The 13240-nt window shown below is 40.8% G+C and overlaps 2 protein-coding genes across 2 annotated transcripts; one reads left to right on the forward strand and one right to left on the reverse strand.

The window, feature by feature from the left end:
- Positions 1-314: 314 nt before the first annotated feature.
- On the forward strand, positions 315-5060 carry LOC133734091 (linoleate 13S-lipoxygenase 2-1, chloroplastic-like). Its single transcript, XM_062161741.1, has 9 exons — positions 315-952; positions 1285-1553; positions 1760-2000; positions 2135-2461; positions 2632-2717; positions 3185-3295; positions 3389-3690; positions 3794-4060; positions 4246-5060. Exons 1-9 carry the CDS (start codon positions 430-432, stop codon positions 5003-5005), a joined length of 2886 nt encoding a protein of 961 aa, XP_062017725.1. The 5' UTR covers positions 315-429; the 3' UTR covers positions 5006-5060.
- A 5761-nt stretch (positions 5061-10821) lies between these two features.
- Positions 10822-11627, reverse strand: LOC133732470 (uncharacterized). The gene has a single exon (XM_062160027.1). It carries the CDS (start codon positions 11350-11352, stop codon positions 10822-10824), a length of 531 nt encoding a protein of 176 aa, XP_062016011.1. The 5' UTR covers positions 11353-11627.
- Positions 11628-13240: the final 1613 nt, after the last annotated feature.

Raw genomic sequence — 13240 nt, forward strand, 5'->3', positions numbered from 1 at the left:
AGTAAGATTAAACTTATGATCTTTGTAGTGTTAATTATGTCAGTTAGCCAATAAGTCACGGTTCACCAGCTCTGGAATATTACAACAATGTTAGATACTGAGCTATGAAATAGTTAATGACAATAAATATAGGATATCAAAATGACAATGATAATGGTAGTGGAGTATGGAATAAAAACAAGCTTATACTCAAAGCCTTTTTGTTTTGTTTTTTTTTCTTTTGTCATTATTCCCTCAATTATTGCGGCTCTTCATAGTACAACTAATAAGCACGCTTCTCATTTGTTCCAGGTCTCTGTTTTTTCCAATTATTTTTATTTTTTTTAATTTTTTTAATGTTGTGGTCTCTCTGTGCCCCCCTACATAAAGGTATCTGGGCACCTGCAATCAAATTAACCTAAGACACTCAGTCTCCATCTGTAGCAAAAGATGTTGAAACCCAGAGTATTTCACAAATCACAGTCTCTCTTTCTTCAGAACAAGCCGTTCATCCATGGAAGTAGAGGCAGCAGAACTTCACTTTCCGTCTGGTCAATAAGTCCTTCATTCCCCAACAAACACAAAAACCTTCGAGTTGGATCTAGTAACAATTATAGCAACAACATAGAAGCCGTAAGTAGTACTAATAGTACCAGTAGCAGTAGCAGCAGTACTAGTAATACTAGCACCCCTGGACCGATGACCACGACAACGATAACCTCTACCACTACCACTGAGGTGATGGAAGTGGTGACGGAGAATGAAGATGCAGCGCTCGAGAAAGAAGTAGAAGTAGTGATCACCAAAGAAGTAGACAAGGAGAAGTTCATCAGTGTTAAAGCAACCATAACGGTGACGCTTACAGTTGGTGGGTTTCTGTCTCACATGGGTTTAGCTCGAGGACTAGATGATTTAAAAGATTTGCTTGGTCAAACGCTATTCATGGAGCTTCTTAGCGCTCACCTTGATCCCAGTAAGTATCATATAGTTAATGAAGTTTATCAAACCATTAACTGATCCAAATTAACGTAAAAGAGGAAAGGAAAATGCAACTCGGACTTCATGAACCCAGACTCCTAGTTGACGAGGTCTAGGGATTGAAAACAACAAACTACATTGACTGTAACACGACGGAACGATATACACTTGATCAAAGAGATAGAGGCTGTTTTTCTTTTCTTTTTTTTTTAACTTAAAAAAACCAACGTGGATATATTAGTCAAAACAATATTGGCAGATACAGATCGATCCACTTATGCATAGAAGATGTAATATAATGAATGGTTTCATTAATTTGTGGTGCAGAAACTGGATTAGAGAAGGAGCCAGTAACAGGGTTCGCACACCGAAGTCGCCGAGTGGAGGGTGAGATTATATACGAGACAGATTTTAAAGTTCCATTAGACTTTGGAGAAGCGGGAGCCGTTTTAATAGAGAATGAGCACCACAAAGAGATGTATCTCAAGGATATTGTCCTGGATGGGTTGCCTAATAGCCCTGTACTCCTTAGCTGTAATTCATGGCTTCACTCCAAGTATGACAATCCAGCCAAGAGGGTCTTCTTCACTAACAAGGTCAGATTCAAATAATTATGTATGCTATGCTATGTTGTTACTTGTTAGATTATATATATCGACCACTGTTTTTGTGGTTGGTGATCATGATGCTACCACATACAACAAGTGACGTACATAAGAATATATGAGCGCGCGCGCACACACACGTAGCATTTTGTTATTAAAACTACTGTGAATGATAAATTTGTGTTTGAGTACCGCAGTCATATTTGCCATCTCAAACTCCAAGTGCATTGGTGAGGCTAAGAGAAGAGGAGCTTGTGACATTGCGCGGCAATGGCCAAGGAGAGCGCAAGAGCTTTGAGAGAATATACGATTACGATGTTTACAATGATCTTGGGAATCCTGATTCGAGTCTAAAGCTTATAAGAACGGTTCTTGGAGGAAGCAAAGAATTCCCCTATCCCAGGCGATGTCGAACTGGGCGACCAATGAGTGAAGTAGGTACAAAAATAACGTTCTCTAGCCGAATAGCTTAATACTTTAAGGTTTTAAATTGTTATTATAATTAAACCATGTACCCCAATGGTATGTACAGATGAGAATGAAATGAAAATACTTTTCTGTTTTTCATTTAGAAAAATATTCGGAGAAAAGGAGCAACAAGGTGTACGTTCCTAGAGACGAAGCCTTCTCAGAGGTGAAGCAGTTAACATTTTCAGCAAAGACAATGTACGCTGTCATGCGTGCAGTAGTACCGTCCTTGGAGAAAGCCATCAATGACACTAATCTTGGATTCACATTGTTCACGTCAATAGACTCACTTTACAATGAAGGCATTAAGTTGCCTTCAATTCCTTCAATTAAGGAACAGGGGGTTCTCCAAGCGATACTTCCCAGACTAGTAAATGTTTTGGCTTCTGGAGGTGATGTTTTGCGATTCGTGCCCCCAGAAACAATGAATAGTAAGTAAATCGATCAAGATCAGAATCTTTTGCACGTCCCAATCAATGATTTTAAATTGACAATCTAAAAATATAACATGTTAAAGAGTATAAGATTATACTATTTATGTTTTTAATACATATTTTATTTTGTAATTGATCACATTTTTTTTTTCTTGGTGTGCTGTCAGGAGACAAATTCTGCTGGTTTAGGGACGAGGAATTCGCTAGGCAGACTCTTGCCGGTCTCAACCCATATAGCATTAAGTTGGTGACGGTATGAACTGTAGGTGCAATGAGTGAATTATGAAAGATTGATTTGAAAAAGTCACATGCTTAGTTCTAACAAAGTATGTCGCTAGCTACAACTAAAATTCATGCCTACATGTATTATCATGAAATTTGTTTGATCCTTTTGTTGTCCAAAACCCCTAGGCCATAGCAAAGAGTTTTTACAGCAAAAGAAGTGTAAGAGTAGTAACGACATATATAGGTTTTCTTCGATCGGGGCCGTAGTTGTTGCTGAAGATAATCAAAACACAGTAACAATTAGTGATCAAAGATAATATTCATGACACATAAAGTAGGTGACTGAAAATTATGACCAAATGCAGGAATGCATTCGCTGAAGTTATCATTAGAGTCGTACTACATATATGTAATTTTTTTATTTTTAATTTTTTTATTTTTATATGTAATTAATATACTGATAAAACATTAAACTAACAAAGGAAACAAATGCAGGAATGGCCATTGAAGAGTGAATTGGATCCCAACGTGTATGGTCCCCCAGAATCGGCAATCACCTCGGAAATGATTGAGCGAGAAATTAAAGGCTTTGCGACCATCAAAGAGGTACCACAATATTGTTTAATATGAACAGTGATATATTATTGTATAAATTTTTGTGGTAGATATATGTAATTCGAATAATTTGGTAAAATGTAGGCCGTAAGAGAAAAGAAGTTGTTCATACTAGATTACCATGATTTGTTTTTACCATACGTGAGCAAAGTACGAGAGATTGAAGGCACAACACTATATGGATCGAGGACATTGTTCTTCCTTACCCCAGAAGGCACCCTAAGGCCGCTGGCCATTGAGTTGACTCGACCGCCAATGGATGGGAAGCCTCAGTGGAAGCAAGCCTTCCAACCCAGCTGGAATGCTACCGGTGTCTGGCTTTGGAGGATTGCCAAAGCTCATGTCCTTGCTCATGACTCTGGTTACCATCAACTTGTTAGTCACTGGTAATTAATTAGTCAAGGATCCATTTGACACCAAATGTTTTATGTCCATGTTTTTAACATATTTGAAGCTAAGCTAATGTATCTTCCCGTGCATAATTTCTAGGCTAAGAACGCATTGTGCAACAGAACCATATATAATCGCAACCAATCGTCAACTGAGTGTGTTGCACCCAATCTACAAATTGTTGCATCCCCATTTCAGATACACTATGGAGATCAATGCTCTTGCTCGTGAATCACTAATAAATGCCGGTGGCATCATTGAAACCTCATTCTCACCTGGAAAATACTCCATGGAGCTTTGCTCTATTGCATATGCTAAGGAGTGGCGATTCGACCAAGAGGCTCTTCCTGCTGACCTTATTCTCAGGTATTTACTTTGTTAATGTCGCTAAAGCGAACGCTTCATATTGAATTTAATGAGATTAACAAATGAAAAGTAGCTAGTACTTACTGGAAAAGAAAACGTTAATAAATTTAGATAGCTCTATTGTAGATGCTATAACTATAGTACATAGCTAGCATCTTGTTCATGTTTTGTTTCTGTATTTTTAGGGGCATGGCTGTTGAGGACCCAACTGCTCCCCACGGTCTGAGGCTAACAATTCAAGATTACCCTTTCGCCAATGATGGACTCCTCCTATGGGATGCCATTAAACAATGGGTCTCTGACTATGTAAATCACTACTACACAGACTCCACCCTTGTACAAACTGATCAAGAGCTCAAAGCATGGTGGACAGAGATCAGAACAGTAGGTCACGGAGACAAGAAGGACGAACCCTGGTGGCCTGACCTGAATACCCCTCAAGACCTCATCAACATCCTCACAACAATGCTTTGGGTTACATCCGGTCACCATGCAGCAGTCAACTTTGGTCAGTATGCCTATGCAGGCTACTTCCCTAATTGCCCAACCATTGCAAGGACCAATGTGCCCACGGAGGACCCTGACGATGAGGTTTGGGAAATGTTCATGAGAAAACCCGAAGCTGCTCTTTTGCGGTGCTTTCCTTCGCAAATTCAAGCCACAACAGTGATGGCGGTTTTAGACATTTTGTCTAGTCATTCGCCGGACGAGGAGTACATTGGAGAGAAGATGGAGGACGCGTGGGCTGAAGACGAAGTTATAAGGGCGGCGTTTGAGCGGTTTAAGGGGAGGCTGATGATGCTTGAACAAACCATTGATGAGAGAAATGCTAATTTTGAGCTGAAGAACAGAAATGGAGCTGGGGTTGTGCCTTATGAGCTTTTGAAGCCCTTTTCAGAACCTGGGGTTACCGGGAAGGGTGTTCCATATAGCATCTCTATTTGAATACTATCTGTATTTTTTGTTTCAATAACAAGACAAATTAACTATATAATATATATTATCTTAAATTTATTAATGTGTGTTTGGAAAAATTGATCCGGCTGGAGTTTGTGCTATACATGCTTCTAGCTATTACATGCATGCCATCTATTATCATCTATTTTGAGGACTTATTACCCAATTAAACAAGCATCTATTTAGTCTTTGAGTTATCTACCGTTAGCAAAGACTTGTTTTTAGTTACAGTATTACTTCGGTAACGATTAAGTTGTCCTTGAGGGAGAAGTTACCTGAGAAAAAACAACAACTTGTATGGAAACATAGATGCGAATGTAAGCATGTTTGTATGGTCCATTAGTGCATGTGAAGCAAATATATATGGACGTATGCTACCGCGGTCCAACAGATCATGTAATGAAACAAGAAATAAGATAGTCTAGCTAGGTTAATTTCAACAAAAGAACAGAATGAAACCTCACACAGAAAATCAGAAATAATCTATAGAAGACGACTTCTATGTAGTGCCCACGGATCATGAATGAGGATGATATTAGTAAAATTACCAGTTTATCACCTAGTACGGCCTGCGCATGCGCTGTGAGCAATAAAGACCATGTGAATTGATTCATTGCCTTCAATAATTCATTTTTGTATTGTTCGGATAATTCAGACAATGATCGTACGTCTGAAACACTGAAACCAGTTGCAGTTGCAAGCTGTAGGCAGAGGGGGTCCTATATATTTGTCTCATCTCGATATTGGGGTAACTTGATGGTGATGAACAGATGATAGATCTGGCTTAGAGAAAGAGCTGATTGGCTTGGCTTTCGCTTTCCTTATTAAACCCTAAATCAAAATGTAGTAGAAAATCCGCGCACGATAGCCTACAGAATCGAAGACAAAACTAGCTTTTTCTCGATCTCTTTTTCAGATCAATCCATGACAACTAGCAACCTTTCAATCAAGATTAATTGAACAGTCAAGATGGACCACTCTCTCCTACATTGAATAATGGGTTCCTAGAGATATGACAGAAAGAGCCATCCGTGACCGACCTTTCATATTCTACTGATTAACTCATTAAAGCACAAACGAACGTAGAACACAGTGTATGGCTTGGAAAACTAGAAACTGAATTGTCTTAATAGCATGCGCATCTTACTGCTCAAATTGGGGTGAAGATGAGGGAGGTAACTCCTCCCCAACCAAATTCTTAGACTTATAACAAACTTTGCTCTGATCTTGTCTTAAAGCTTCAGCTGCTACCTTCATAACATCCCTTGGTTTGTTCCGGTCGACCGTCAGTTTTCATTTTGTGATAGGAAGAGAAACCACATCTAAAGAGCCAAACTGAGAAGCAGGGCCCATAAAAGAAGTTGAAACAAAATTAAGCCCAGGCTCTAGCCCAACCAATAGAAAGAAATGAGCCCATGTCATATGAAGCGGCTCCAAAGTGGAGTAATACCATTTCTTTTTTCTTTTTGTTAGTATTTTAATTTAGTTCGTATATGCATCTATTTTAGGAATATGGAGTTATGGACCATACTTTTTTTATTGGGGTCCGGACCAAATACCTAATTTTAATTCAAGATAAACTTCCCATTCACCCAATTTAGAATGAAAAGACAAATTTAACCTCAAAATAATTAATAAATTACAAGCTACATTTCTCTCTAACTCTCAGACTCTAATTCCCGTCTCTCCCTCTCCCCTCCCCTCTCCCCTCTCCCCTCCAAAAACCTATTCCGGTTCCGGTTGGTTTCGCCTCCGAATCTCCGATAGCCAAAGATAAAAAATGGAGCCACTTGCACAAGGACTTCGACGTCCAGCACAACACCTCTCACTGGAGGCTTCCGGTTCCGATTCCAAAGAGAGAGATGTTGTCAAATCTGGTAATGGTAATGTATTTCTGTATTCAAGCACACTCTTACTCAATTACAATCATGCTCTTATAGAGCTCATACCATGATTACACTATCTGTATTACAGCTAGAAAAGTTACATATACACCTCTGTCAATTCCAGCTGCAGCATTGCTGGAAGGCATGTGTGAGCTGCAGCATTGCTGGAAAGCATGTGTGCTACAGCTCATGTAACACTCCCCCTCAAGTTGGGGAATAGATGTCTCGCATACCCAACTTGTCTAGTGAGCTGTGGAACGCTTTTCCAGAAACTGCTTTCGTCAGGATATCTGCAAGTTGATCTTCAGTACGCACATGTGGCATGTTAATGGTTTCTGACTCCAACTTCTCCTTGATGAAATGTCGATCCACTTCAACATGTTTTGTTCTATCATGTTGAACTGGATTGTGTGCTATATCAATGGCTGCTTTATTGTCACAATACAAATTCATAGCATGCTTGGGTTTGAACCCCAAGTCTTTCATCAAATGACGAAGCCATAGCATTTCGCATACTCCATGAGCCATTCCTCTGTACTCAGCTTCTGCACTGGATCTAGCAACCACTTTTTGCTTCTTGCTTCTCCATGTGACCAAGTTACCTCCCACAAAAGTAAAGTAACTTGAAGTAGACCTTCTATCAGTGATAGAACCAGCCCAATCTGCATCTGTGTATCCAGCTATGTCTGTGTGGTTATTCTTGGAAAACATGATCCCTTTACCGGGATTTGTCTTCAAATACCTCAGAATTCTATGTACTGCTTCCATGTGATCTTCACTTGGTGCATGCATGAATTGGCTTACAACACTTACAGCATATGCAATATCAGGTCGGGTGTGTGAGAGATAAATGAGCTTGCCTACTAACCTTTGATATCTCTCTTTGTTAGTAGGCACTTGGTCTGGATATTCTGCTAATTTGTGATTTTGCTCCATCGGTGTATCTGCTGGTCTACATGCTAGTAAACCGGTCTCTATCAGTAAGTCAACCACATACTTCCTTTGAGATAGGGCAATGCCTTCTTTTGATCTAGCCACCTCAATTCCCAAGAAGTATTTCAGTCCTCCAAGATCTTTCATCTCAAAAACAGATGATAGATGTGCTTCTAGTTTCTTGACTTCTTCCGGGTCATTACCTGTCACAATCATATCATCAACATAAATGATAAGTGCAGTAAGTTTATCTTTCCTGTGCTTCAGAAACAGTGTATGGTCAGAGTTGCTTTGTTTGTAACCAAACTGTTTCATAGATTGGCTGAATCTTCCAAACCATGCCCTGGGGGACTGTTTTAGTCCATAAAGGGACTTTTTCAACTTGCACACCATTCCTGCTTGTGAAGGTAGAGAATAGCCAGGAGGTAGATCCATGTAGACTTCTTCCTTCAAGTCTCCATGTAGGAAGGCATTCGTTACATCAAACTGCTTCAGAGGCCAGTCTAGGTTAGCCGCTAATGACAGTAGTACTCGAACGGTATTCATCTTGGCCACTGGTGCAAAAGTTTCTTGATAGTCAATACCATATGTCTGAGTATACCCTTTTGCAACCAACCTGGCTTTGTATCTATCCAGTGTACCATCAGCTCCGTACTTCAATGTATAGATCCATCTGCATCCTACAGCTCTCTTTCCTGCGGGTTTTGGCACTAGTTCCCATGTGTGATTCTTTTGCAAGGCTTCCATTTCATCTTCCATAGCTTTAGTCCACTTAGGATTTGCTAGAGCATCCTGCACTTTATTTGGAATGATAATAGCAGATAAATGAAATACAAAGGACGCATATGACTTGGATAACCTATGGGATGACATGTAATTGCTTATGGGATATTTGGCCTTGGCTTTAGGATCTGGTTCATATTGAACCTTTGGTTGACCTCTATTTTTCCGAAATGGCAATTTATGAACCCCTATGATGTCACTTGATTCTATTTCAGTATTAGGCACAGAATTTACATTATCATGGCATTCAAACACAGGGTTATTAATTACCTCTGGATCATCCTCAGGGAGCATTGGTGTTGATGGGGTAGTAGAAGGGGAAGAAATATCTCTCACTGCTGATTCTGGAGTTGGTAGCTGATTTCCATGTTCAGCGATTCTAGAATCTGTTTCTGATGTCGGTAACTGGTTGCTCCTTTCAATATTTCCATGCTCAATTCTGGTTTCTCCAGTATTTCCCTGCTCTTGGATGTCCATGGGTTCCAAGGGTGGACACAACCTCGAAGACTGCTCTTCCTCAATATCATTCTCCCCCTGAAGAGTAGTCTTCGGGGAAAAATGTAGATCATGTTCATGGAATGTAACATCCATGGAAACATAGGTACGTTTAGTAGTTGGACTATAGCACCGATATCCCTTTTGAGTGGTAGCATAACCAATAAAGATACACTTTTCAGCACAAGCATCCAACTTAGTCCTCTGGTTTCGATGGATATGTACATAAGCTACAGAACCAAAAATCTTTGGATCAAGGGCATGGGTAGGTGGTAAAGGTAAATGACTGGCAAGAGCTTGAATTGGTGTTTGTGGTGGTGGACTGGTTTCCTTAGCTGTAGACTTAAGGGCTTGCGTAGGAAGTCTATTTATGAGGTAAGCAGTAGTTAGGATGGCATCACCCCAAAAAGATTCTGGCATATGAGCTCCGATCAACATGGAGCGAGCAACTTCAAGAATGTGGCGGTTCTTTCTTTCCGCCACACCGTTTTGTTGAGGAGTTTGAGGACATGTGGTCTGATGAATGATGCCATGGGTAGCTAGATACTGGTGAAAGAGATGGTTCACATATTCTCCACCATTATCTGAACGAAAGACTTTAATAGGTGTTTGGAACTGAGTTTGGATCATGGCATGAAAAGTCTGAAAAACTGGAAAAACATCACTTTTATTTCGCAGCAAGTAGATCCAACTCATCCTGGTGCAATCATCGACAAATAAAACAAACCATTTCATTCCAGAGGGCGTTGGTGGACAAGGCCCCCAGACATCGGAGTGAACAAGATCAAATGGGGCAATACTTTTATTTGAGCTCAACGGATAGCTGACACGGTGACTCTTGCCTAAAATGCAAGTGTTGCATTTAAAGTCGGATGGTTTATTATGCTGAAACAATAAAGGGAAGAGAGTTTGAAGATAACCGAATGATGGATGTCCCAATCTCTTATGCCATAACCAGATCTGTTCTTCATTTGTGGAAGTTCTTTTCTGAATCTGATGAACTTCACTTACACGATGATTGCCAGCAGTGGTCATCTCCATGTAGTATAATCCCCCCTTCTCAATACCCCGCCCAATGGTTTCCCCTGTGAGGATGTCCTGAAATATACAACACCACGGGTAAAGAATTACACAACAATAAAATTGTTTTGTTATCTGTTTGACAGACAAGAGATTATGAGATAGGGAAGGAACAAGTAACACTGTATCAAGGGTAATGGATTTTGTAAGAGTGACAGATCCGGCTCCAGTAATGGGATAAGAATCACCATTGGCATTAGTTACGCCAGACCGGCGAACTGGGGTTAAATGGTGAATATTGCTAGGGTTATTAGTCATATGGTCTGTTGCACCTGAATCAATTATCCACATATCCTTCCAATTAAAGTCAGAGTTACTCGATAGCAAAGAAAAAGTTGTACCTGAAGTTGACATGAAGGAAAAAGTGGAGTTACCAGAGTGAACACTGTGAGGAGGTTCATCAGAAGCTGTACTCGAACTCAGGTCTGGGGAAGCAATTTGGAGGGAGACTTGAGGTTTGCCTTTGGATCGATAACTCTTTGGGTGCTTGTTGCTAGATGGCTTACATGATCTTGCTTTCTCTTGTACTTCTTTTGCTTGTGCTTCCTTTCGGGCAGTGTGTTCCTCCCACCATTCCGGGAAGCCATGTAAGTGGAAACAAGTCTCTACCATATGCCCGGTTAATTTTCAATGAGTGCATTTCATGGGTCCTGGAGAGGGTGCTTTCCAAGATGATGATGATGAAGATGACTGGAAGCTACGGACATGTGGTGGTTGGTACTGAGCAACCATGGCAGAGCCTTCGTACTTTGTATCAGACATCATCTTTTGGAGTCTATTATGCTCAGCTACTGAAAAAGTAGTATTGACAGCATCCCAAATTTCTTTAGCTGTTTCCAAACTTTCATAATTTCCTCTGACATCCTTGTGCATGGAGTTGAAGAGCCATGCTTGAACAAGACTGTCTTCTTCGACCCAAATTTCATACCCCTCCTCATCTTCTTCAGATGGCGCTTTCTTCTTGCCGGTGAGGTAGCCAAGTTTACCTCGGCCGGTGATGTTCAACTTCGCATGTTTAGACCAGGAAAAAAAATTGGTGTTGTCCAATTTTTCTGGAGCAATAGGACCATGATCATTGGATGATGATCGCCCTTTATGTTGAGAAGAGTTGGTTGCCGATGTGTGGGTTGAATCAGCAGATACTTCCTCGATGGCCATGGTTCAATACTTACTAAGTAAAGAGAAGAGAAATCGGATCCTTGGGTGTTGCCTATCGCGCAACCTTTCGGTAACTCCTTTTAATGTAGCCAGGTAGTAGAGGAACGATTTTGGCGGAGCTCAGCTCACTTGTTTAGCAGGGGACGAGACCCTTTGCTAGCACTTCTCGTATCCAATCAGCCTAGACACCACATTAATTGGATGGACCTATGTGGTTGAGCGAGTAAGCTCGACGTTACAAGGATAAAATTTCTAATCTAATTTACCTTTTACTTTTTCTTGGATTCTCCTCTGCGAGATTCTCCTCTGTTGGATTCTCCTCTGTGAGATGCTCCTCTGCGAGATGTTCCTCTGCGAGTTTTTTTTTTTTTTTGAGAAAGCCTGCCTTTTTTCCTTTTCTCCAGACAAGGCTGGCAAGCTTGCACGCCTCTTCCCCTTTTTTGGAGACAGGACGTGCCTGTCCCTTTCCCCTTTTTTTTTTTTTTTTTCTCTCCAGACAAGGCTGGTTGCACGCCTCCTCCCCCTTTTTGGAGACAGGATGTGCCTGTCCCTTTCTTCTTTTCTTCTTCTGCTTTTGAGAAAGTTGTTTTTTTTTTTTTTTCTTCTTCTTTCTCTCTTCTTCTCCTCCCTTTTCCGAGACCAGCCTTTGTCTCTCTCTCCTTTCTTTTCTTCTTTCTTCTGTCAGCTGAAACTGAAGTGGAATTGCAGATCGGAGAATGGAGCTGCTGCTGTGGTGGAGCGCTGCTGCTGTGGTGGAGCTGCTGCTGCGGTGGAGCTGCTACTGCGGTGGAGTGGAAGGCGCGGTTCGATCGGAGATGCTGCAGATCGGGTTTCGTTGGTGGGAATGGAGGTGGTGCAGTACGGCCGGATAACTTCAGAGACTTATGGTAGAAAGGAGTATTGTTATCTTCAGTACCGAACCCAGCTTTACCACCCTTGAGGTTGGTGATGTTCACGTACCTAGTGGTCTGAAAGGAATCAAGGTAGTTTGATTTTTTTTTTTCTGAGTTTGGTATGGGATAGAATTTGGTATTGATATGGGTACTGAGTACTGAAGAACAAAATTTGTTCTTGGTATTTTCTAGGAATATGGATATGGGGAAGAACAAAAGTTCTTTGGTATTGGTTTAGATTTTCTGGTGCTGGTAGTTTCTGGGTACTTGGTTAAGATGAAGAAACAAGGTTCTTCTGTTGAAGGTATTGGTATGGCTAAGAGTTTCTGGTGCTTGGTTAAGATGAAGAACAGAGTTCTTCTCTTGGTAATTCTGGCAGCGGAATATGGGTATGGGTAATTTAGATTTCTAGATATGGGTATCGGTCTCAAGAGCAAACTGCTCTGATACCATGTCAAATCTGGTAATGGTAATGTATTTCTGTATTCAAGCACACTCTTACTCAATTACAATCATGCTCTTATAGAGCTCATACCATGATTACACTATCTGTATTACAGCTAGAAAAGTTACATATACACCTCTGTCAATTCCAGCTGCAGCATTGCTGGAAGGCATGTGTGAGCTGCAGCATTGCTGGAAAGCATGTGTGCTACAGCTCATGTAACACTCCCCCTCAAGTTGGGGAATAGATGTCTCGCATACCCAACTTGTCTAGTGAGCTGTGGAACACTTTTCCAGAAACTGCTTTCGTCAGGATATCTGCAAGTTGATCTTCAGTACGCACATGTGGCATGTTAATGGTTTCTGACTCCAACTTCTCCTTGATGAAATGTCGATCCACTTCAACATGTTTTGTTCTATCATGTTGAACTGGATTGTGTGCTATATCAATGGCTGCTTTATTGTCACAATACAAATTCATAGCATGCTTGGGTTTGAACCCCAAGTCTTTCATCAAATGACGAAGCCATAGCATTTCGCATACTCCATGA

Source organism: Rosa rugosa, chromosome 2, assembly GCF_958449725.1.
Source record: "Rosa rugosa chromosome 2, drRosRugo1.1, whole genome shotgun sequence".
Lineage (NCBI taxonomy): Eukaryota > Viridiplantae > Streptophyta > Magnoliopsida > Rosales > Rosaceae > Rosa > Rosa rugosa.